Consider the following 26751-nt stretch of genomic DNA (forward strand, 5'->3'; position numbering starts at 1 on the left):
TAGACCAGAGAAACTGACATTACACTTACAATACCCTTACTCTGTGTTTTTTGGTCTGTCAGGTGGGGGACCTGAAACAGTTAGTGGTAACGTGACATGAATGCATCACAAGCCTTATCATAATCCACCAATCAATAACATTCCAACAAAAGCCACCTGTGTTCAAAGAAAGGGCCTGTTTCCCTTTTCAGTCCATAGTCCAGCCAGTAGCAATCAGCTGGTACAATGAGCAATGCCTCTTATAGCCAATGACATTGACAACTGAGACACATGCATTTTGGGCAGTTTCTTTTTTCAGCAAGTGTTTTTTTATATACAGTAAAGTCCTAAACAGAAATTTCTGTCTTGACCGATGTTTTTTCACCCTTGATCACATGTTTGAGATGAGACAAAGTAAGTTTTTTCTTTTTTAAGAAACTAGATGACACGTCATTGAAAATCGCTTAAAACTAGCACAATATTCCAATTAAAAGCAATGACTTGCTGATAAAAGCTGATCCCATGTTCTGTTTTCTCTTTCCTGCAGGTGCCTGAGGCACGAACACCTCTCAAGTCCCTGGAGGAAATCAAGCTGATGTTCCAGCGCCTCAGCTTCTCTCCTTTCTCAGCCCTCTCCACCCTGTCTCCTCCCCTGATCAAAGGCAGCCCTCGCAGCTTCACCAGCAGGCTGTTTGCCCGGGGGAAGACCGGCTCCTTAACCTTCTCCACGCCCACTAACAGCACCACAGAGGGCTCAGAAGCAGGCCAAGAAAGCAACATGGAAAACTCCAACCTGAGGCGTAAACTGGAGTTACCTTCTGGAGTGGAAGGAGGAGATGTGGGACAGACAGAGGACAGGGAGACAATGGACGATATCAGGAATACAAAGGCAAACCCTGGCGGGTCCAGGCAGGATGTGGAGGACATTATAAGAGAAGTGGACAGTGAGAGCGACACTGACGACGAACTTCTGTATGAGGCGGAGAGTCCAGATGAGGCAGCTCTGGTCCATGCAGCCCATGCGTACCACTGCACCCTGAGGGGACGTTCTGCAGAGAGCCTGCTGGTGGATCTGCCAGGACTTGGCTCTCTCACTGTCCAGCTCCTACACATCCTGCCCTTTGACTCTAACAGGAAGAAGATGTCAGTGGTGGTCCGCCACCCACTCACAGGACAGGTGGTAGTTTATACCAAGGGTGCTGACTCTGCCATCATGGATCTGACTGAGACACCTAAAGGTACTTAACAGAAGGAATATGGACGAAAAAATACAAAGACACCTCTGAAGAATTTTGTCTTTGCCTGGCTGATCTAAAGCACTGTTTGTCTTTATTATTTTCATTCTGTTACACTCAGGTGCAACGCAAGCTCAGGAAATCTACAGTCACATCAGAGAGCAAACCCAAAAACATTTAGACAGCTACGCCAGAGAAGGCCTCCGCACACTCTGCATCGCTAAAAAGGTAACGCTTCAGGAAGCTGAAATACAATAGCTTTGTACATCACACATCTTTTACTATCATGAAGCCCTGTGGCTCCAAACACAAGTAAAGCTCATTGAAGCAATCGCACTTCAACTTCATTTGAGTGTGAAACACTGACAAGTACAGGCTAAATCCCAACCCTTGCCCAGTGGTGTACTGGTAGTTGATGAGGTGGGGGTACTGTTATGTAGATGGGTAGGTTACAGAGGAAGAAGTGGGTATGCTCTCCAATATATTCTAATAGCTTTTTGGCTGATAGGTGGGAAAACTGTAAACAGCCGGAAAAAGTACCTGCGTATACCCTCCACTACACCACTGCCTTTGCCCCTACCATTTACCCCTTCATTTTGTGCATTCATGCCTAGGGTTAGGGTGTCCCGATTCCTGTGTTCCTCAGTGACTGTGTGTTCTGTGTGTGGAGCAGGTCCTAGAGGAGGAGGAGTATGAGGTGTGGCTGAAGAGACAGCTGCTGGCAGAGAGCAGCATAGAGAACAGAGAAGAGCTGCTGCTGGAGTCAGCTGAGAGACTGGAGACCAACCTCACCCTGCTGGGTAGGAGAGCTTCTCACTGCAGCTGACATCAGAGATGGGAACAGCAGTGCTCAAAGTCCTTTGTCTCTGTATGTGTGTGTGTTCAGGCACCACAGGGATCGTAGACAGACTGCAGGAGGAGGTCCCAGAGACCATTGAAGCTCTTCAGAAGGCTGGCATCAAAGTATGGATCCTCACAGGAGACAAAAAAGAGACCGCCATCAACATCGCCTATGCCTGCAAACTGCTTTGTCCAGATGATCGGCTGCTGACAGCCAACTGTGGAAGCAGGGTCAGTGACTGAGAGATTGTAGCACTGTTGTAGGGTCATTTAGAAGAGTTGAAATGTCTTCATTGTATCTTATGTTGTTTTTTTCTTGCTTTGTCTTTTTACCTCTCGTCCTCTCAGGTTATTTATCCAGATCCCTGGCTAGTGTTTATTTGGTTTATTGTCATCCTCTGCAAATCACAAGATGCAATATATTTGTATCTTTCATACATATCAACGTTTCTGAAGTGACATAGTGTATGAGCTGACTTTGTCATCCAGACGTGGAGGGCATGGTGGATGGTGTGACATCTAGGCAAGACACTTCCCAAGCTGCCACAGTTCAAGACCAACAAAGAGCAGTTGTTTTTCATTGAGCCATGGCTGCATTTCCAGCCGTGAAGGAGGCACCAAAACCTCCCGTGGCTCTCTGCCAGTACTCCACTATATCTTTACATAGCAAATAGTGGTTTGCTGCTATATCAGTGTTCTGAATGTTGCACACAGAACCATTAAGCCAAACATGATCTTTTCCTAATCTTAACCATATGGTTTTTGTGCTTACACCTAACACACGTTAATCACAGCAAATGTAAAGAAATGTAAGACGTCATCATCTGCTGCATAGTAACATACAAATGTTAGATATCTGTGGTTTGCAGACATGTACAGTGCCAACATTTATTGTGGTGATTGGGTTGGTGTGACATGATCATGCTGTTAGAAGAAAGGTGTCTTGCTACCCAACTGCTGGCTAAAATGAAAGAGGTTAGCCTCGAAGTGAGTGTCAACTTTGGCCCTGGGGGCAAAAAGTTATGCAGCGGTAAATATTTTTTTCAGATTCATTGTTGTCCCAGGCTAAATATTCCTTGAATGAAATGAAATTTATTGATAGTATGTCTTCAAACCAAGACACTTCAGGTACTTCATTAGCATTAGGTTTGGATGCACAGGGGTGGCGTGTCAATTTCCACTTGTTACATGCATAGGGTCTTTTCAAAATAAACTTCCATGCTGTCAGGAAGCCTAGGTTTCATCTACTTTAGATTTAGGCAACATAACTACTTTGTTAGGTTTAGAATGAAGACCATGGTGTGACTTAAAACAAGTACCTTCAAAAAAAGGCACCCCTGAAAGCCATGGTGTGATTCAAACACTGGTCAGGGGTCTGTAAAATAATGAGGACTTAACCTCCCGGGGCTTTGTGTGTCTATACCAAATTTATCGCAATTTACCCATATCTTTTCCAAAATATTTACCACAGCTATAGCTATCTTCAGGCCTAGCTGCTTGAAGGATAAAACTGTGAAACCAAACAAAAAACAACAAAAAACGAACTAATAATTGTGATAAATCAATGACTAAATGCACTGTAACTCTTATGGACAGTACTTATGGATTTCTTTCACTCATCAGGATGCGTGTGCAGCTATACTTGAGGAGCTCAAACTGGAAGTGCAGCGGGGTGAGAACAGTTTGACTGAACTGACTGCAGCAGGGAATCCTCATGGGGAATCCTCCTCCAGCAGTGTGGGAGGCTTCATCCTAGTTATAGATGGCCGGACGCTGGACTGGGCCCTGCAGGAGGAGCTGAAGAGCGACTTCCTGGAGCTGAGCTGTAGATGCAAGGCAGTCATCTGCTGCAGGTCCACTCCGCTGCAGAAGAGCCAGGTGGTCAGGCTGATCCGGGACCAGCTTGGCGTCATGACCCTGGCTGTGGGTAAGGACTCAGACCGCAGCAAAACTGCTGGGAAATTTTACATATGTCCCTTGTCAACAAGCAATTATTTTAAGTGTATCTTTTTATCCTTTATTTTTGTTAGCATGTAATCTCATTTATGTCCTTAAAGTAACCTTGAGGTGTAAGCCTGAGTTGGATTACATAGAGGGAAAAGTTATTGTTCACTTTGTTATATTGACCTTCTAATAACTGAAGGACAAAAAAAGAAAAAAGAAATGTATGGGGTGGACGATATGGATAAACTCCTTTATTATGTGATGTGCTTTGTACATACCTAAACATGGAGGACAATGACAAGTTGTTTTTGTTCATTTAGGTGATGGAGCCAATGATGTGAGCATGATTCAGGTGGCTGATGTGGGCATCGGGATATCTGGTCAGGAGGGCATGCAGGTAATCACCATTAGATTTATCTTGACACCACACCTACCAATATTTAACACAGTCTCACAGTACTACGTGAAATGAAACACATACATGTAAAATATGAAATGTGTTAGAATTATGTGCTGGCAACATGAAAACAATGCCAATGCAAAGTCTACTACAAACAGTCGCAGTTTGAAACACATCATTAATGTGGTTGACATTGGGTTAGGTTTAGGAAAATAACTAGAATTCAGTCTTGTGGTTGTATGCCTCTGCAAACCCTCCAAGTTGCACCCTCAGTTTGCATCCATGTCCATGAAAACATGGATGCTTCACACACATCTTCCCTCGGCAGCACAGAAGATCTATACAATCAGCTCAGTTTCAAGGAGGGCACCCAAGATGAGTGTCACCAATTTAGTATCTGAGCAAATGTTTCCTCTTCTGTTCCTGAGTTATGAAGTTGAGTAATGGCCAGAAAATGTTTTTGCAGAACTTTATGATGTCACATTTAAGTTGACCTTTGGACATAAAGACACATAATTTTATCCGATTAGAAATTCATGTTAAATTTTGTCAGAATTAGAGTATGAGTTCTTGAATTATGGTCACAGTGACCTTGACCTTTGACTACCAAATTCTAAAAAGTTCATTGTTGAGTCCAGGTGGACATTTGTGCCAAATTTGAAATTCCCTCAAGGTATTCCTGAGATATCGCGTTCATAAGAATGCGATAGACAGGGTCACATTGACCTTGACCTTTGACCACCAAATTCTTATCAGTTTATCCTTGACTCAGTGTAAACATTTGAACCAAATTTGAAGAAACTGCTTTAAGGTGTTCATAAGATATCACATTCAGGAGAATGAGACAGATGAGGTCACTGTGACCTTAACCTTTGACCCATGGCCACCAGTATCTAATCAGTTCATCATTGAGTCCACGTGGTACATTTAAAGAAATTCCCTTAAGGCGGGAAAAAAGAGGGACTGACGGATGCATTGACAACCCAAAAAAACCAATGCCTTCAGCCATGGTTGTCACTGATGTGGAGGCATACAAACACTTGGTTAGGTATAGACAACAAAACATACTTACGTAAGTTTAGGAAAAGATTGTGGTTTAAATGAAAATAACTACATATGAAACACAAAAATTTACTTACTTTGTAAATTCTTTACACGGGACATGAATAGCAGTCTCCTGGTAAGTCCATTTTTGTTTGACCCATCCACCACTCCTCCCACCTGCCCTACGCAGACTATCTCACTGTTAATACCTAATTTGTGTGTCCACTGCAACAAAAGATCGTCTCTGACGTTGCATTGGCAGTGTTTATTTGTTGAAAGCACGCAATTTTAACACATTTTGTGCCCATCACCACGTAAGGGTTTGTGTCGATTTCACATATTTCTACGAAATCAGGCTGCAAAATAACATACATGCGTACATGAAGGCGGTTTTTGTTAAGACACCTCATCTTATTCAGTCTCCACAGTGGAGACAGTCACAGAGCAAGGACTCATGTCTAGTTTGTAAGCTGCACATAATGCAAAAAATTTACATTAATTCTGTAAACTATTTACTATTTATCTCTGAAACTGGCAGACAGTAAATAATATATTTGTCTTTTTATCATTATTTGTTTCGGTCCCAGGCTGTGATGTCCAGTGACTTTGCGATATCCAGGTTTAAACACCTCAGTAGACTGCTGCTGGTCCATGGCCACTGGTGTTACTCTCGTCTTGCAAACATGATCCTCTACTTCATCTACAAGAATGTGGTAAGAGTTCACTGACTGTGTCTGTATATTTAAAATGTTTATAAAGTGCTGAAGTGGCAGTCTCAGAGATTTCACTGCTGGTTGATTTGGCGACACCTGTTGTTACTGATGGTAACAGCAAATGCAGTTTATTACTGCAGGTCTCAGAGTTCTGAGAGCAACAAAAAAAAGTATTGTCACCTTAATAAGAAGTCAAGCCAAAATAGTGTCCTCTCTACTCTGGTGTTTTGGAAGAGCTTTAAAAACACTGCTGATCTCATTTTGGTTTGAAAACTCTACGGTTGCATTTTAGTCTGGACAAAGAGAAAACGATGACACCCCAGATAGCTTCTCAGTTGGGTCTTATTACTCATAGTTTGTCAAGTCAAAACATTATAGCTAGGTCGTCATACCTTTTATAATTTTATCCTTTTCGTGTGGGTACTCCTTTCCAATTGCCATGGCTTCCTCTGGCAATTGACAATGCTCCCAGCTGGTGCCGCTCTAATATGTTGCCAAATTTGCTTTGCACGACTTCTAATCTGTTTTCCATCTCCTTGATCACCTTCTACTCAAGAATACTTTCAGTAGTCAGTTTCAGTTGTCAGACCATTTGCTCTTTTTTTCCCCGCCATTTCCGTAATATTTTGTGTAACTAAGCAACCAACCACAGAGCAGACAACCTACTTCCTGTTTACATGGGCACGCACATGCCCAGTATACGTGAATGGTCATGTGATATGTGTTTTTAGGCAAGATATGGATGGAAATTATCTGTCAACAAATGCTGAAAATGACTGTTGTCTTGTTTTGTAGACACATTTTTTGATAAACAATAGCAGCAAATAAGAAGTGCTCAATGCAAAACACACTGCGTTTCTTGTGACCCCTTCATAATAAAAGTCAACATTGGTTTTGCCAGTTAAATGTTTTTAATGCGAAGCTGCAGCAGTAGGAAATGTTCCGTTTCCATCAGTATTAACTACTTTAAGTTTAAGACAGTGGTTTTGGCACTCACCTTAGGTCTCCAATACGCCAAAAGCACAAGAAATATTCATCTTAAGCAAATCTTTATGCCAAATTTAGCAACTAGCTCCTCTGCAGTCCCTGCAATTAAGAAAAACAAACAGAAAACAACCAGTCCAGATGTTAGGAGAATCCTCACTGCTGTCTGTGTGTCTGTCTGTGTCTGCAGATGTATGTGAATCTGCTGTTCTGGTATCAGTTCTTCTGTGGTTTCTCTGGGAGCGTCATGACCAACGCCTGGGTGCTCATCCTCTTCAACCTGCTCTTCACCTCCGTTCCTCCTCTCATCTATGGCGTCCTGGACCAGGACACGCCAGTAGACACTCTGATGGAGCTGCCTGAGCTCTACCAGGCTGCCCAGAGCTCTAAGGTGACTGCACACACACACACACACACACACACACACACACACAGAGCATAGAGTCAGTGATACTAAAATCTGACTGCTGTTACGCGTGTTGACACTGTGTTTAGGAGGACTGACAAGTGAATCCTGTGTCTCTGCAGGTCTATGCTCCCTACATCTTCTGGATCACAGTCTTGGATGCTTTCTACCAAAGCCTTGTCTGCTTCTTCGTGCCTTACTTTGTGAGTACGCAGATCCTTCTGTTCTGTCAAATAGCTCCCTTTTATAACCCTCCAACTGACAGTTAGTAATAAACCCTGCTCATACAGTCCTGGTCTCATTTTGTGATGTTTTTCTCAGGCTTTTGCAGGATCCAGCATCAGTGAGCTATCCTTTGGCTCGCCAATCAACGCCTCAGCTCTCCTCATCATCCTGCTGCACCAAGTCATCGAGAGTCACACTCTGGTCAGACACACTGCCATAATAAAATCTGTTAAAACAGGATTTCTCTCCATATTTTTGCCATTGGAATAATTAATTGTGTGGCCTGTGTTATGCCAAAGAATTGAAGTTTGTTGTATGCAAAAATGTGATCAGAGTCCAGAGAATAACTGACATTAAAGGAATACCTCACCCCCATGTGATGATGTGTATATCAGTTACTCACCCCAAGTTACACTGAATTTGTTAAGAAATTTGTATTTCTCCCATATTTCCACGGTGAACGAAGAATCCAAAAAAATCTTGATGAATTGAAATCATTGGGGTCCATGTTTAACAACAGCAAAACTATATCAAAACATCTATTAACAAACTCTAACACAACTCATCTAGTATAATCCAAGTCTCATTTATCCAGTCATATGCTCAGTACTTCCAAAAAAGACAGTTCTTCCTGACGGAGAACTGAACTTAAACTTATTTACGCCCTCTTCAAAGCCAGACTCTAATTGACAATAGTGGTAATTTTACCTCACTGAACACAGGAGCTGCTGCTCCACCGCTGCCTCAATTATTTGTTTTCTTTGTTTGAATTTGTGACTTTGGTATCTTAAAGGGTTAGTTTGGATTCATGTAAGTCCATAATAATGCAAACAAACTACAGATAGAGGCAGCGGTAGAGCAGCAGCTCCTGTGTTCAGTGAGGTAAAATTACTGTTTTTGTCAATGGAGTCTGGCTTTTAAGGGGGCATAGTTTAGTTTCACTTCCAGTTCAGTTTTAAATAGGAAGGTTTTAGTGAAAATGCATGTGTTTGGAAAATACTGAGCATTTGACTGGATAAATGAGACTTGTATTATACTGCACGTGTTGTGTGAGAGTTTGTAAACAGATGTTTTGATATAGTTTTGCTGTTGACTTCAATTCATCAAGAATTTTCCCCATTTTTGGATTCTTCATTCACTGTGGAGGCATACGAGAAAAACAAAGTTTTCTTCATGTAAGGTGAGTGACTGATATGCAAATGGCCATTTGGGGGGCGAAGTATTCCTTTCAGACTGTGTCTCCAGGTATGTTATGGAGTCTCTAAACTTCTGTGTTATTTTGCAGACGTGGATTCATATGCTGGTGTTGGTGCTTAGTGGTGTTTCCTACTTTGGCTTCGTGCTGCTCTTCAGTGTGTTCTGTGTGACCTGCAGCCCCCCCACCAACCCTTTGGGGGTGGAAACACTCGAGATGTCCCAGCCTCTTTTCTACATCGTGTGTGCTCTCACTACAGTGATGGCTCTGTTACCCAGGTACACAAAATAAGATGTGTCACCCGCCATCACAAGGAACTCTATCTTCACTGAAACTGCAGAAAGCTAGCTAGTGGCTAGAAATATATACGTTTCTTTAACTGCATTGCATTTACTTTACAAATTTCAGCTTTTATTCCAAGTGCATTCCACAATAATACATAAAAGCTTTTTTACTTCTGGTGCCAAATTCTCAGTCAAGTGAAAATATCCAGTGTAAAAAACCAAGTCGTTTTCTGTGGGTTGTTGAACGTGCCACTCTCCCTGAGGTCATCATTTCCTGATCCATCACACTGTCTTCCTGTGTGTTCTCCTCTGCAGGCTGTTGTTTCGAGCTCTGTACAACTCCTTACACCCCTCTGCTGTTCTGAAGTCGGCTCACATGGACAAAGCAGATTCAGAGAAGTACCACAAGAGAATGCAGCGCTGGAACCTGAGCCAGTCTAGAGTCAACAGGCTGCCTGTGTGTGCTGACAACCCCGGCCTGGAGCCCAGCACAGCCTCAGTGGTGTCCTGATGTTCCTCTACACACACACACACACACACACACACATACACAGGCAAAGTGCTGCATACCCCTGGAGCAGTCAGACTCGTGACGTGGCCAGGGAAACAATGGCCTGACAGTTCTAAGACGGTTGATGTTGACATGCTGGATTCAAATGGCTATCGGTGGTACTGTAAAAGGCCATGTATGGATGTTGCACTACTCCACTGCTCAGCTGTTTCTGAGCTCTGCTGAAAGACTGCACTTTTTGCTACATATCATCAGCCAAAGAGTCTGATTCACTGTAAGCAAAAGCATGTTTTGATACGGCATGTTCTTCTCACTGAGTGAATCAGAATGATGAGTATCTGTTTAATATCTCATCAGACTTTTACAGGAACAGAAGCTGTGAAACATGACCATCATGTCAAATATGCAGAGACATTAATATTTTTAGGAGCTGTATGCATCATTCAAACACCAGGAAATCATCAGCTTATTAATCCTCTGACATCCATCATGAAGGAATGACAGCAGTCTCTACTGGTCATCAGTGTGTACTACAGTTAACACTGAGGGCAAACACACTGGACTGATAGGCTGCATTCACACTGCAGGGCAAAGAGACCAAATTAGATTTTATTTCCTAGGGTTTGTTGTTTGTTTGATATTCATCATGATACTGTAGTGCTCACTACATGCATGTTAGATGAAATTGGTCAAACCGCAGTTTCGTTGGTTAACTTTCAGAAGAGCACGAGTGTCACAGTTGTAATGTGAGTTATTTTATGGGCCAAAAAATCTGAAATTTGCATCACAGCTGTAACAAATGATTTATGTGTATTTATTTATTTTTTGAAAGGCAGCAGACACAGAAACACAGCTGACATGTTGAAGTGATATTGCAACTGCAAAATGACCATTTGTATATCAGTTACTCACTGTGTGTAACGTTGGATTTGTGAAGAAAGCTTTGTTTTTCTTGCATGCCTCCATGGATAAAACCAAAAAAGGCAAACATTCTTCATGAATTAAGTAAACCGGGTCTGCATTTAACAACAGCAAAGCCATATCAAAACATCTGTTTACAAACTCTCCCAAAACTCATACAGTATAATGCAAGTCTTCTTCATCCCGCTATATGGTTAGTACTTTTCAAACACATCCTGAACTGATAGTAAAACTTATGTATGCTCTCTTCAATGCCATACTCCATTAACAAAAACAGTAACTTTACCATGCTGAACATGAGAACTGTGTCTACAACTGCCTCAATCAGTTAGTTTGTTTGTGTTACTGTGTGACTTTGGTGAATACAAACTAATCATTTAAGACACCAAAGTCACACAATGACAAAAAACAAAGTGACTGATTGAGGCAGCGGTAGAGCAGCAGCTCCTGTGTTCAGCGAGGTAAAATTACTGTTTTTGTTAGTGGAGTCTTGCTTTGAACAGAGCATAGATAAGTTTCCCTTTTAGTTAAGTTTTAAATAGGAATTTTGTGTTTGGGAAGTACTGAGTGGATATATGACTGGATAAATGAGACTTGGATTATACTGCACGAGTTATGCAGGAGTTTGTAACGAGCTGTTTTGGTGTAGTTTTGCTGTTATTAAATGCAGTTTACTTCAATTCATGAAGAACGCTTGTCTTTTTTTGATTCTCCATTCACAGTGGAGGCATGCGAGAAAAAAGGTTTTCTTCACAAATTCAACAAAACAGGGTGAGTAATTGAAGTACACATGCTCATTTTGGAGGTGAAGTATTCCTTTAACAAACAACTACTTACAGAACAAGGATTCACAGAGCAGCATTAGCATCCCATTAGAGTGGTGTTTGTGTCCACCTGATGAATGTAAGTCTAATCTTCAGTCTTATTGTTGCTCTGGTTTGGTCCTCACCAAACGGTTGATCCATGAGCAGAAACAAGTTACTACTGTATCTACTGTGTTAACATCAAACATGCTGCTTTACTCAACTGAAAGAAACATTGCAGTGTGGATGAAGCCCAACAAATTGTGTTTATTTATTTGCAGTTCTCGTGTTGCTGTATTCAAATTCCCTTCAATAAGTTTCTATCTAAACATGGAAGACATGACGGTTCTACATCATGGGATAGAGACTTTGCACCAGCTGCACCAACAAGGATTAAACATAGATCACGTTCAATCAAGATGTAAAGGTGATTGTTTTTTGTAGTATTCATATTTTAATCCATGACTAAATCAAATCAAATTAAAGATTGGTTTGTTCTTTTCTTTGCTACGTTTTAAATTTCACGAGGTTGCAACAAATGCACAGTGATTGATGATTTAAGGGCAGGGTCAGTGACGCTGTGTTGTTGCTGTGACTGCAAATCATGTTTACTTTACATTTTCACACACTGTTGTCAAATGTATCCTGTACAGTTTTACATTGTTGGAGGTATTGGTGCTATTGTTCATGGGTTTCCATTTAATCCTGTAAAATATAAAAATCAGTTGGAGTTGTGCGGTCCGTCACAGTGAAGATTAGCTTACATTACCCTAAGATAGTAATGCAGTTTAAGCACTGATTAATTTGAAAAGCATTACCTCTTACCGATTGTGCAACAATGAATTGAGACTTGATGTGGACTGTGATGGATTGCAGCACAGAAACATCTGCCAGTTGATGTTTATGTTGTATGAAATGGAGTGGGAACTGATGGATGGGGAAAAAATCTGAATGATTAAGACTGACTTGGTCTAATGCAGAACCACTGTATGACTCTTAAGTGTCAATTTGGTGTTTAGTGGCAACGCCTAGCATGGTAGGTCCACTGCCATCAGTGGGTGAAAGAGAGTCTGTAAAGAAGAGGAAATCGTGAAGCACTTTATCTGCTGTAGTGGAAAAGGCACGCTGACTTTATTATCTTTATCGCCTTAAACTAGGGCTCTGCCGTATATCTTGTTTTTGCCTCTGCACTGGCAACAGCTGCAGCCGAAGGCTTCATGTTTTTGGCTTGTCTGTCCGTCCTAACATACATCTGTCCATCCATCCTCGGGGGAATTTCTTCAGCTTTGGCACAAATGTCCTCTTGGTATGTACAGCAGGCGTCCCAAATGTGAAGGCAGTGCTCTTGCCGCAGCGGCCGCAGATTCAATTCCAGCCTGTAGTCCATTGCTGCATGACCCTCCACTTTTGGTGGTCAAAAGTCAAGGTCACTATGACCTTGCACTCATCTCATTCTTATGAATGCAATATCTTAAGAACACCTTTAGAGAATTTTAAAAAATTTGGCACAAACGCCCACTTCAGGGATGAATTCACTAAAGTTCGGGGGTTGAAGGTCAAAGGTCAAGGTCACTATGGCTTCACACAATATGTTTATGGCCATAATGCAGGAACTCATACTAATTAAGACAAAATTTCACAGTGTCAAAGGTCAACATCACTGTGACATCATAATGTTCTGCAAAAACACTTAGCTGGCAATTTCTCAGTGTCACATCTCAGGAACTGAGGGGGAGACATCTGGTCAGATTGGTGACACTAATCTTGGGTGCCCACCTTGAAAACTGCTGAATTCTAGTTTTACATTCAAAGCTTCTATTGAAGTTCTTGAAAGATGCTTCAAATGTCTGTCGTCACATTTTATAACGTCTTCATCATTCAAAAAAATTCTCAAAGAAAAACCCTCAGTTTGAAAAAAGTAATTAATCCAGTCAAATAAGTTAGTCTTTTTTTTTAATCAAATCAAATGTCTTTAATGAATGACTGTAATTTATTGTGCTGTTAGGCTGCACTGTTAATACAGGTGTGTCCCTCCCTTTGTGTGTGAGTGTTTTGACCGCAGTGAAAGCGTTGTTTTCAAAAGGCTGAACCACAACAAATGTGGATTGAAGCAAAATGTTTTTTCGATAAAAACATCAGTGAATTTTGGAAATTGCTAAATACATTTTGACTTTTGGACCTGGACAACGCTCTGTAGAATTAGATTCCAGTGGTGGCTGTGTAGGATTGTTTCTGACTCATGATCCAAACATTTCCAAAAATTTCATCTAGTTTAATACTTGATAATAATATTAGTGGTGCCTAATCTTTATCTGCAACTGTGTAGAATTACCAGGTTTAGACAGATGAATAGAAATGCAAAGAAACCCTGAAAAACATTTGCATGTCAACATTCTAAATAAAGCTTCAAACTGTTTAGTACAGCCCTACCTTTACCACATCTGTCCCTGGACGCTACTGTTTAGACAACAAATACATGTTTATGTTCATGATTCAAGTCAAGTCCTTTTTAATTATGTAGCCCAATATCACACATTTGCTTCAGAGGGCCTTAAAATCGGTACAGGAAACCGCACCCTCTGCCCTTAGACCCTCGTGGTAATAATAGACAGCCCTGCGAGATTAGAGAAGTTTGATGTGGATTTGAATGAAATGCTGTAAAGACTCATTTTGATGTAAATACCATAATAACAACAATCACCCTCCCTAACGATATCAACAATGAACTCAGTGTGATGTAGTGGTTGTTGGTGCAGCCCATCATATGAACACTGGTTTTGCCAGTCAGGTTTAAAGTGAAGTGACCTTACTGCTTCTATGCATGTCTGCACGTTGATAGCAGTAAAGCAGGTGATAACACGAAGCCTTAAATTTGATGCAATACTTTGACATGTCAGACTTTCTGAAAAAGCCTTAATGACCAAAGTGCAGTCACTGATGAGGTTTTGTATATTGTGTAATAAGTCTGTTGTTTTTTTGGATGTGTGATACAAACTTCCAATGACTGTCTGTACTGTTTGAGATGATGCAATAAACAGATGTTCAGATCTTGCATAGTCTGTGCAGTGTTCGCTGAAATGACCTAAGATCTGTAAATACAGATCTCTTACAGCCAGCCATCATAGCTAGCTGTAAGAAACACATTTACAGAAAAACACATGCATCTCCACAAAATCAAGGGCGTCAGAATTACAGGAAATCATCCGGCATTAGACTTTCCATATGACCGAACAGGGAGAAAAACTGTGGCATTGTACGTTTTTTCTTTATGTTTCAGCAATGCTGGGAGTAATGTGTGGTTATGTTTGGGCACTGCGGCAGATGACCTGGCCTCCACAGTCACCGGACCTGAACCCAATCGAGATGGTTTGGGGTGAGCTGGACCGCAGAGTGAAGGCAAAGGGGCCAACAAGTGCTAAACACCTCTGGGAACTCCTTCAAGACTGTTGGAAAACCATTTCAGGTGACTACCTCTTGAAGCTCATGGAGAGAATGCCAAGAGTGTGCAAAGCAGTAATCAGAGCAAAGGGTGGCTATTTTGAAGAAACTAGAATATAAAACATGTTTTCAGTTATTTCACCTTTTTTTGTTAAGTACATAACTCCACGTGTTCATTCATAGTTTTGATGCCTTCAGTGAGAATCTACAATGTAAATAGTCATGAAAATAAAGAAAACGCATTGAATGAGAAGGTGTGTCCAAACTTTTAGCCTGTACTGTACACAACACGTGCTTCCTTCTGCAGTACCTCAGCATGCCGAGCTCTCTACAGGACTGTCTATCTTACTATATAATGACGAAAACTCTGTCTGTGGGTGTGTTCTACGTTTTTCTCCTCACTGACTTGGTCAATCCATGTGAAATTTGGCACAGTGGTAGAGGGTCATGGGAGGATGCGAATGAAGCAATATTACACCAATTGGCCAAAGTGGGGCGCTATAGCAAGCGTTTGAAATTGCAAACTTTGAATGGGCATATCTCATGCCCCGTATGTCGTAGAGACATGAAACTTTGCACAGAGATGCCTCTCCTCATGAGGAACAAATTTGCCTCAAGAACCCATAACTTCCGGTTATATAGATTTTCCGCCATTTTGAATTTTTTGAAAAACACTTCAAATCGATCTCTTCCTAGGAAGTTTGACCGATCTGCATGAAACTCGATGAACATAATCTAAGGACCAATATCTAAAGTTCCCTCTTGGCAAAAGTTGGAAAACTTACTAAAACTGAGCTTCTATAAGGTAATGAATATTGCGGAGGGCGTGGCTCATCACATAAAGGTGTATAACATCTCAAGGGTTTCACCCATCACCACGCAACTTTGCAGGCATATGACCACACATAATCTGAGGGGACCCCTCCATTATTGACCCCATCAAACAAAATGGGGGCGCTAGAGAGCTAATTTCTTATCTAGGCCTAACCGCCATATCGATTTTTACTAAACTTGGTAGATATGTAGAACAGGACGCCTCAAGGTGACTGGAGAAATTTAACTCTAATTGGCAACTGGGTGGCGCTATAACAACAGATAAATGCTTAAATGGCTAAAATGCGACCGATCGCTGTGGCTCCCCCTGCGACCCCATGTTGGTATGACGAAGTCATGGTATGGTATGCTGTACTCAATGGGTATGGACTAGTATGATTTTAAAAACTGGATGTCGAAAATTTTCTGCAGCTCGATTCTTGTCATTTGGTCACAGCATATCACAAAATAAATACTGCCATCTAGTGGTTACCTGTCACAACACATAAAGCCTGTTGCAAGAAATCTTGGTGTCATGTTACATAGTATTTTATGTTTTGAACAACATAAGCTAAGCTTGACCAATCATGTTTTTATTACCATATAAATACTGCTAAAACAAGATGTATTTGAACTTTTAGAGATACAGAAACAGTTGTACATACTTTTATCTCTCCACTCCTTGATTAGTGCAACAGCCTCTATTCCTGTGTTAATCAAAAAACCTTGCAATGACTACAGATTGTACAGAACTCAGCCACAAGACTTTAAACCAGAACCAAGAACTACTATCACATCACACCCGTTTTAGCCTCTTTACATTGGCTTCCTGTTTGTTTCAGGATTGACTTCAAAACCCTATTGATACTTTCAAGGCTCTTCATAGCCTGGCTCCAGACTACATTTCAGACATGTATGCGTAGTTTGAGATCCTCAGGCATAGGTCCTATGCTTGCTCCAGAGTCCAGACTGAAGACTAAAGGGGACAGAGCTTTTGCCAGCAGGGCCCCGCGGCTCTGGAACGAGGCTGTGTGAGTCACTGGCTTCATTTAAGTATCTCCTAAAACATACTTCTATCAGAAAGCATATCCTGAGTTTATCTGAGCTGTCTGTCTATTTCATCACCATCTCGCTGATTTTAATTCTGGCCTTCTTTATCTTATATTTTACTGAATGACATTTTAGTTTCTTTTCCCCGTGTTTTAAATGTATTTAGTTTTATTGTACAGCACTTTGTAACTGTGTTTAGAAAGCTGCTATATAAATCAAGTTTAAGCCACAATGGTGGATTGACATCAGCCCAGGAGAAAGTCTGCACATCTTCCTTCGCAAACTCATCTGTTCGGACTGCACCAACTGGTCCATGAAAAAACAAAACCCTACTGTGATGACACCCTTGTGGTTGGATGCACTAATTGTAAGTCACTTTGGATAAAAGTGCCAGCTGAATGAATGGAATGCAATAAGTCACCAGTCTGCCTACAGCTGACGTTATTTCCACCTCTGAAATATTCGGTGGCATGGAAAGTCAAACATGTCGTAAGCGTGAATGTAAAGCGGAGAACACACCACCAGTGGCAGAAGAAATAGTCAGATCTTTTACTTGAATAAAGTAGGAACACTACAGTGTAAACATAATGCATTCAAACATCCTGCATTCAAGATCTTATGTAAGTAAAAGCACAAAAGTATTAACACCAAAATATAGTCTACTTAAATGTTTAGTGTGTGGGATTTAGCGGAATCTAGTGGTGAGGTTGCAGATTGCAACCAACTGAAACTTCTCCCGTTTGTTAAGAATTTCGGAGAACTATGGTGGCTGATGTGAAATTACCCTATTTAGAGTCAGTGTTTGATTTGTTCATTCTGGGCTGCTGTAGAAACAACATGGTGGACCCCTGTAAGTCTGAGCTCCTCCACAAGCACACTCCCTCTTTCACCCTCAGCCCTGTTGATGCCAACCTCCTGCCCCCTGACTCTCTCGCTTCAAGAAATCCCTCAAACACACCTCTTCAACACTGCCTACAACCTCCAAAAAACTGTTGTTTTCTTCTCCCTCTCTGTATTGTTTCCCTTCTAATGGATTATTTCATTTTTTTCTGTTGTTGTTCTCTGTAAAGCATCTTTGAGTATCCAGAAAAATGCCATATAAATCCAATGTATTATTATTATTATTATTATTATTATTATTAGTATAAGGTAATGGAAACACAACAATTCTTATTTTCAGGTAATTATACACTGAAGTAGCAGCATTAGCTATGAATATTGTATTCAGTTTCTGCCAATATAGCCACCTAAATCCTACACACTGCACCTTTAGAGTATTAAGAAGAAGAAGAAGAAGAAGAAGAGGGAGATGATATACTGGGGAAAATTCAATTTACACACAGGCCTTAAATACACACCTGCACAAACAGAACCCATATACATGCTTTAAATGTAGAGATGTCAGGGTGAGGGGGCTGCCTTGGACAGACACACTGAGCAAGTGGGGGTTCAGTGCCTTGCTCAAGGGCACCTTGGCAGTGCACAGGAAATAAACCAGCACCTCTTCAGATGAGGTATGGGGACTTGAAATGGCAACCCTTTGGTTCCTATGGACTGAGCTACTGCCGCCCTATTATTAAAAATAAAAATACTCATGATGCAGAATGGTCCTTTTCAGAATCATATTATATTATTGGACTATAATTATTGACTCATTCATATGTACATCATTTAAATGCTGCAGCTGGTAAAAGTGGAGCTCATTTTAATTGCTCTATATATGACTGGCTGACATAACCTATGATTAAATTATGTTTCTTTTAAGTAGTAACTAATAACTAAAGCTTTAAAGATAAATAAACTGGAGGATATTTTCCTCTAAAATGAAGTGGAGTGGAAGTATACAGCAGCATAAAATGGAAATTACAGTTACCTCAGAACTACTTATTTACATTCCACCACTGCATAACAACATTACTAACAGAGACTTAGTAAAGCCTGTTTCCTCTTAAGGCGTGTCTGACTCAAAGTGACAGCTTTCACTTCAGTCTGCGCCTTCAGAGGACTTCCTCACTGCCACACTGAATCCTGGTGGAGAGATGAGTTTCTACAGTGATGCATCCACCGAGGACATGAGCGACGAGTTAGAGTCTCTGGGGTAAGACCGTCTGGGAAGTTTAATGTTGATGCAACTTAAAGCTTTCTACTGTCCTCTTTTACCTGTTAGAGAACAACACGCTGCCAGAAGCAGACGAGGCACGGACCTCAATTATCAAACTGAACCAGAGTCCGTATAAAAACGCAATTTAAAGTGTTATCTGTTCACTCTGTAGCAGATGTAGGCAAAGTCACTAAACAGTAGACTGTTTCGACGGAATATAACCCTGTGCCATTACCCTGACAGATTCTTACCACTTCTCGATTTTTTTTCCTACGGCGCGCGACTACTTTGCATAGATTAGTAGCCTCTTAAAATCATTGTACTGTTTGCATTTTGTATGGTCTATATAGAGGACTATAAACATATCATTTACTAGAGAAAAAAAAAACAAAACAGGAAATTGTTTTAACTTAAGTCAAGTGATTATCTGTCACAGTAACGTTTTCATAACACATAAGTTCCTGGTCAGAAAGAATGTTGAACTGGTTCAGTGTGCAGCTGTTACACTTCTGAAACATGATTTGCAAATGGCAAGGTAAAGTAGAATCAAACTAATGTTTGCTGTACACCCAGTGGCAGCTTAATCATGTACTCTTATGAAATCTATTGTGATCTAATACAACAGCTCAGCTGAGAAGTGTAAGAGGGAGGATTAGGGTCATGTTAAAAAAGACAAAAACAACAATTTAGATTTCCAGAATAAAGTCATTAATCTAGGAGGAAAAAAGTCAAAATATTACGATAATAAAGTCATAAATCAGTGAGAATAAAGTCATAAATCTATGAAAATAGTAATAATGTAACGAGAACAGAGTCATATATTTACAAAAAAAAGTCGAAATATTACAAAATTAGACTTGTTATTTCAGATGAAGAAAAGTCACCCAGTCTTCGCGTGGTAACATATTACTTGACATTGTAAATCTAATAATATGACTTGAAATCTTGTTGGTAATGCATTATATTACTAGGCAAGGCGTAGATTTACAACTTTTTTTCTTGTAGATTTAGGACTTAATTCTCGTAATATTATGACTTTATTGTCATAGTTTATGACTTTATTCTCATAGATTTACAACTTTATTCTTGTATATTTAGGACTTTATTCTTGTAGAATACAACTTTATTCTTGTATATGTAGGACTTTATTCTCGTAGAATACAACTTTATTCTTGTATATGTAGGACTTTATTCTCGTAGAATACAACTTTATTCTTGTATATTTAGGACTTTATTCTCGTAGTTTATGACTTTATTCTCGTAGAATACAACTTTATTCTTGTATATGTAGGACTTTATTCTCGTAGAAGACAACTTTATTCTTGTATAGGTAGGACTTTATTCTCGTACTTTATGACTTTATTCTTGTAGAATACAACTTTATTCTTGTATATGTAGGACTTTATTCTCGTAGAATACAACTTTATTCTTGTATATTTAGGACTTTATTCTCGTAGTTTATGACTTTATTCTCGTAGAATACAACTTTATTCTTGTTTATGTAGGAATTTATTCTCGTAGAATACAACTTTATTCTTGTATAGGTAGGACTTTATTCTCGTAGAATACAACTTTATTCTTGTATATGTAGGACTTTATTCTCGTAGATTATGACTTTCTTCTCATAGATTACAACTTTATTCTTGTATATTTAGGACTTTATTCTCGTAGTTTATGACTTTATTCTCGTAGAATACAACTTTATTCTTGTATATGTAGGACTTTATTCTCGTAGAATACAACTTTATTCTTGTATATTTAGGACTTTATTCTCGTAGTTTATGACTTTATTCTCGTAGAATACAACTTTATTCTTGTATATGTAGGACTTTATTCTCGTAGAATACAACTTTATTCTTTTATATTTAGGACTTTATTCTCGTAGTTTATGACTTTATTCTCGTAGAATACAACTTTATTCTTGTATATGTAGGAATTTATTCTCGTAGAATACAACTTTATTCTTTTATATGTAGGACTTTATTCTCGTAGAATACAACTTTATTCTTGTATATGTAGGAATTTATTCTCGTAGAATACAACTTTATTCTTTTATATGTAGGACTTTATTCTCGTAGAATACAACTTTATTCTTGTATATTTAGGACTTTATTCTCGTAGATTATGACTTTATTCTCGTAGAATACAACTTTATTCTTGTTTATTTAGGACTTTATTCTCGTAGTTTATGACTTTATTCTCGTAGAATACAACTTTATTCTTGTATATATAGGACTTTATTCTCATATAATACAACTTTATTCTTGTATATTTAGGACTTTATTCTTGTAGTTTATGACTTTATTCTCGTAGAATACAACTTTATTCTTGTATATGTAGGAATTTATTCTCGTAGAATACAACTTTATTCTTGTATATGTAGGACTTTATTCTCATAGAATACAACTTTATTCTTGTATATTTAGGACTTTATTCTCGTGGATTATGACTTTCTTCTCATAGATTACAACTTTATTCTTGTATATTTAGGACTTTATTCTCGTAGAATACAACTTTATTCTTGTATATGTAGGAATTTATTCTCGTAGATTATGACTTTTTTCTCATAGATTTACAACTTTATTCTTGTATATTTACGACTTTATTCTTGTAAATTTAGGATTTTGCACAATGAGTGAATATTACATACATTGAAAAGCATTCTATTTCATGTCTCCATCTGCTGGTGAGCCATCACGATCAGAGTATGCATGCAAAATATAATGATAACTCGACTACAGAAAAGACTTGATGATCACTAAAATTAGGTGGGGCCAGCTGTTAGGAAATATGGGCAGGAGGGCAACATTTTCTAAAGTGGGCCCCTCCTCCACATTAACAATGCAAAGTTTTCGATGTCCTGAAATTATCATCCAGTTAATCATATTTCCACATGTATTTTTATTTTTTATTTATTGCCAAAAATGCCCTCCAGTGAATGAGTAGAGAAAGTTTAAATCAAGCTGAAGAAATGACTAGAAGGCATTAAATCATAAGATCAAATCTTGACTGAAAGATGCTAGTTTTATCAGACATCGGTCAAATTGTGTGTCCGGGGGCCAATTGTGGCCCACAGACCAATTTTAATCGACCCTCAGCTTGACTTTCAAAATATACCATATGTGGTCCTTTACACAATAATGGTTAATCAACCATAGACCTTTTCATGCCCCCCTTCCCTTGGCCTTGGACCGGGGTCATCTGTACCCTTTGTTCCCCCCTGACGTCGGGCCTGGTTTAAGCTGAGCTCTGAATGTTTATGACATCTGGCTCTGCCCCTGGTCCTGAAATATGATACTTGCACTTAAATTAGATTTAAATTTAACAGATGCAATGAGGATGAGTGAACTTTTTTTAATTTTGTTTTAGGATTGATTACCTCCGCTTTGCACAAACACAGAACATCCATAATCCTCTATCATATTTTTACAGAGTTTACAGACTTTCAACTCCTTTTTTTTGCATAATCTCAGCAGCTTGTAATGCAAATAATCAACTTTCACATCCCTTTACTGGTTTCCTCTGCATCTGTCTTTCAGTCTGAGCGCTGTTAAACAGCAAAAATCTTCCCCATTTCCTCTGAAAACCTCTGAAAAGGTCATCTCCTGCCAGGGCTGGGCAATAAATCAACATTTAGTTTGAATTGTAAGAGGTATTGTATCACGATGATATCCCATTATGGTGGAATTCTTCTGTACAAATTAATATTTCTGAGCAAGCTGTAATTAAAAGCTTTTTCCAGACCACCTCATGGTTGTCAACTGTGGGAGAAGTCTGATGAAGACTGTGAACTCCAGAAATAAATAGCTAGTGGACCTGGAGTCAAGATTATTTTGTCTACTACTTTTTCCAAGATCAATGAACTTTAATGCTCGAGTTGCTAAATGCTTTGTTGATGATTTTACTGGATATGTTATGTTGATTGGTACACCCCTGTTTTCTATATTCAGTAGCCTATGAATGCACTGTAGTGGTTAGCTTGGTCGCTAACAGGAAAATAAGTCCAAACAGTTCACTTATTCAGTTATCTGCAAACCTCACCTGTTTTGTGCAGCAGTTTGTTCTCCAACAGGGTTCAATAAAATTTGGTGGTGCAGCACTAGAGTACAGCTAGCTTCCTCCATTGGGCTGTCTCGTGCACTGTCATGAAAAACTGTCAAGTCGGCCTGTTAATGTTCAACAGCATGAATTCCCCTTGTGTAACTGGGCTTTAGTGAGTAAATTGGGTGATACACAGTCCATTTTAAAAGGTCAACATCTGAGCTGATTCCAGTCCAATGGAACAGACCTCTCTCTCTCTCTCTCTCTCTCTCTCTCTCTCTCTCTCTCCCTCTGTCTCTCTCTCTGTCTCATTGTGTCATACGGATTACTGTTAATTTATTATGCTGATCTGTTCTGTACGACATCTATTGCACGTCTGTCCGTCCTGGAAGAGGGATCCCTCCTCAGTTGCTCTTCCTGAGGTTTCTACTGTTTTTTTTCCCCGTTAAAGGGTTTTTTTGGGGAGTTTTTCCTTATCCGCTGCGAGGGTCATAAGGACAGAGGGATGTCGTATGCTGTAAAGCCCTGTGAGGCAAATTGTGATATGTGATATTTGGCTTTATAAATAAAATTGATTGATTGATTCATTCATTCCTTTTGAAAAATTATGTTTATAATATTGTAATACTGATTAAGAAAAAGAAAGAAAAAGAAAATAAGGGTTCAATCAAAGACAACTTATAAGAGGTAACTTTGAAGACTGGGACATTGGATTGGTTTGGAAAACATTGGAGTTTTTAAGTTTGATAAACAGTTTAGTCTTTGATGATATGTCTATGAATATCCTTAAGCTCAGGCTTCAGTAATTATCTGCAATATTCTATTATGAATCTGTAATATTTGAACTGAAACTAGACTTCAGCTCTGCACAATCATGAATGCTTGCAGCTCACCTTAATGCAAGTGAATGTGGACGTTCCTGTTTCTCATCTCAGTGTTTAAGTGATTGATGTGGACCAGTATGGATTCCATACAGAGCAGCAGAGGCTTTGGAACACCCATTAAACTGTACATCTCTAACAGAAAATGAAGAGGAGAAAGGGGAGGGAAAGCACAGAGGCATCATAGGCCTTGCTATAAACACTGTGGGCTCCAAGCTGTTGGATCATGTTGATATTGCAGCATGAAGTCATTGTGTGATCATATTTTCCTCAAAGAATGTGGCAATTGAATTGATCCCTTTTTCCACAAGACACTGAATGAATCAAGAGTGCTTCCCAGTCCACCACCCACAGTACTGTGTCAGAGGTTCTTTCTTGTTCCTTTTGTTGAAGGTGGTACCACTACGACCTGTCCCGCCATGCTGCAGAGGCCCTTCTCTTGTCCAATGGGACTGATGGAAGTTATCTCCTGAGAAACAGTAATGAGGGACCAGGCTGCTTTGCTCTGTCTGTCAGGTCAGTCTGCCGATAGCACCATCATTCTAACTAACCAAACACACCATGGTATTGACACAAGAGATCACTGGTGGTAGAACTCTGTGTAGAACCAACTTAAAAGGGGACTTATTGTGCTTATTTTCTGTCATATGTTATAATGTCAAATGGTAGGTAAATGCATGTACAAGTAATCCCTGTGAGCAAACATCTCAGGCTTCAGACCGTTCTGAATACTCTTTTTCCAACAGTTTTTTTTTCTACTCTGGCTACAAGCTGACATCAGATCATTAGGGATTTCTTGATATGGTCATCTGCTCCAGGCATACTACATCAAGTCTTTACATTACATACACTGCTACATGTCGCTACATGCTAACATTAGGGAAACATCTGATCTTGGTTGCTGATGTTGTTATTTTCACCTTGATTTTGGATCATATTCGTGCTGAAACAAGTCAGTTTGTGTTTAGAAGATTTTATGGATTTTTCATGGTAGAAAGTGATGCCATTCTGTTACAGTCATTCCCTAGCTGCGATTACAGTGCAGACGCAGCTAGGACGCCAAGAGCACAGATGTGGAACACCTGGAAATGCTGACCAATCAGTGCAGAGTGGGCATTTTTTGAGGGGGCTTAAAGGGATAGTGCACTCAGAAATGAAAATTCAGCCATTATCTACTCACCCATATGCCGATGGAGGCTCAGGTGAAGTTTTAGAGTCCTCACAACACTTGCAGAGATCCAAGGGGAGAGTGGGTAGCAGCACAACTCCACCTAATGGAGGCTTACGGTGCCCCAGATTCAGACGTCCAAAAACACATAATTGAAACCACAAAATATCTCCATACTGCTCGTCCGTAGTGATCCAAGTGTCCTGAAGCCCCAACATAAAAAGTTGTTTGGAAAAACGTCATTTGAACTCTGTTTTTAGCCTCATTGTAGCCTGTAGCTCTAACTGCCTCTCTGTGCACCATGCTCATGTGTGTGCGCTCTAAAACTTCACCTGAGCCTCCATCAGCATATGGGCGAGTAGATAATGGCTGAATTTTCATTTTTGGGTGCACTATCCCTTTAATGAGACAGGTGCTAAAACAGAGGATGGACACAGGTGTTCCAGCACAGACAGTATAAGAAAAAAAAAAAGTGTTTTAATGTATCCGCGCCAACACAATATCTCATACACTCAAAACGTCCAAATGGACTCCACAATTAACTAAATTGAATTTGGTGGTCAAAGGTCACTTTGACCTCACAAAACATGCTTTTGACCATATCTCAAGAATTTACTTGCTAATTATGACAAAGTTTCATAAAAATGTCTAACAGGATAAAATGATGACGTGAAGACATTTTATATCCAAATGGTCAAAGGTCAGCTTCACTGTGATATCAGATTGCTCCTCAAAAACACTTTTCCGGCCATTATTCAGCATCATATCCCAGGGACAGAAGAGAAGACATTTGGTCAGATACTGAATTGGTGACACTTGTTTTGAAACTGCGGTGACTACGAGGGGAGATGTGAACATTATGAACATTTTGCATGTAAACATGTTCTAGTCAAAATCCAAATTACAAGTATCTGAAATTGAGCATAATAGATGTCATTAAAGTAGTCCAACAGATGCTAAAGTGAATTACCTAACCTCTTTTGCTTTTGCTTTTGAAAAAACGTAATTAGAAAGACTATACAGGAGGCGGTCATGTGTGTGACATCATAGCTTTCGCTCGCTTCCTGCAGCTTGGAGTGACTGCAACCTGGCACAAAACACACAGACATTTTCAATCATAAATTGATTTATCATAAAACAGTGGAATTTCAGCGGGGAGGCCAAGCTGCAAGAAGCGAGCGAAAGCTATGACGTCACATACGCGACCTCCTCCTGTGTACTCTTGAGTCTTTCTAATTAAAAAGCTTATATCTCAAAAGTTTTACCACAATGTATGACTTTCTTGAGCTTAAAATGTATGTTTTAAATTCATTAACAACATATTTAGATTTCATGTAACTCAAACGGGAACAAAAGATAATATTGCTCTCCCCATTCACTGCCATTCATGTTTTTTCCGATCTAAGGTCCCATGAGCTCTACCGGAAGGGGCGTGACTTTGGCACTCTATAATTAGTCTCCTAGTGTGTGTTTGCTTCTTTAGTCGTGTTTAATTCTACTTGTGCCATGCAACATCTGAAGTTCTCAAGGTATATAAATTGATGTCAGCCAGGGATGATCAGTGGTTATACTTTTTAATTCACAGGTTACACAAAAAAGTATGTGTGTGAATATCGCACTTGTCTCCCAGCCACGTGTCTTAATTTCCCTGCAAGTCCCACATTGGGTCAGGTACCTGCAGGTGCCCAGTGGGTGACCCACAAAAAGGGATTAGTGGGTGCTTGACATAATTTTATTTCTTGGTTCAGTTCTGGGTAAAACAAAAAGCATGAAAG

At 39.8% G+C, this 26751-nt stretch overlaps 2 protein-coding genes across 4 annotated transcripts in view; both read left to right on the forward strand.

The window, feature by feature from the left end:
* The window catches only part of atp10d (ATPase phospholipid transporting 10D), a 42103-nt gene extending 27567 nt beyond the window's left edge, over window positions 1-14536 (forward strand). For both annotated transcript variants that reach the window (XM_033642791.2, XM_033642792.2), the window contains 12 exons: window positions 527-1217; window positions 1336-1442; window positions 1888-2014; window positions 2101-2285; window positions 3678-3981; window positions 4319-4395; window positions 6030-6155; window positions 7330-7530; window positions 7668-7748; window positions 7867-7971; window positions 9056-9243; window positions 9565-14536. In XM_033642791.2, coding sequence (XP_033498682.2) covers window positions 527-1217; window positions 1336-1442; window positions 1888-2014; window positions 2101-2285; window positions 3678-3981; window positions 4319-4395; window positions 6030-6155; window positions 7330-7530; window positions 7668-7748; window positions 7867-7971; window positions 9056-9243; window positions 9565-9760 — 2388 coding nt within the window. In that variant the 3' untranslated portion in view covers window positions 9761-14536. The remainder of the gene's footprint in view (window positions 1-526; window positions 1218-1335; window positions 1443-1887; window positions 2015-2100; window positions 2286-3677; window positions 3982-4318; window positions 4396-6029; window positions 6156-7329; window positions 7531-7667; window positions 7749-7866; window positions 7972-9055; window positions 9244-9564) is intronic.
* A 4189-nt stretch (window positions 14537-18725) lies between these two features.
* The window catches only part of dapp1 (dual adaptor of phosphotyrosine and 3-phosphoinositides), a 579028-nt gene continuing 571002 nt past the window's right edge, over window positions 18726-26751 (forward strand). For both annotated transcript variants that reach the window (XR_013493325.1, XM_033643651.2), the window contains exons 1-2: window positions 18726-18883; window positions 24202-24324. Coding sequence is in view for 1 of the 2 variants with exons in the window: in XM_033643651.2 (XP_033499542.1) it covers window positions 18825-18883; window positions 24202-24324 (182 nt within the window). In the remaining variant the exon portion in view is untranslated. The remainder of the gene's footprint in view (window positions 18884-24201; window positions 24325-26751) is intronic.

The sequence above is a fragment of the Epinephelus lanceolatus genome, chromosome 15 (genome assembly GCF_041903045.1).
Source record: "Epinephelus lanceolatus isolate andai-2023 chromosome 15, ASM4190304v1, whole genome shotgun sequence".
Lineage (NCBI taxonomy): Eukaryota > Metazoa > Chordata > Actinopteri > Perciformes > Serranidae > Epinephelus > Epinephelus lanceolatus.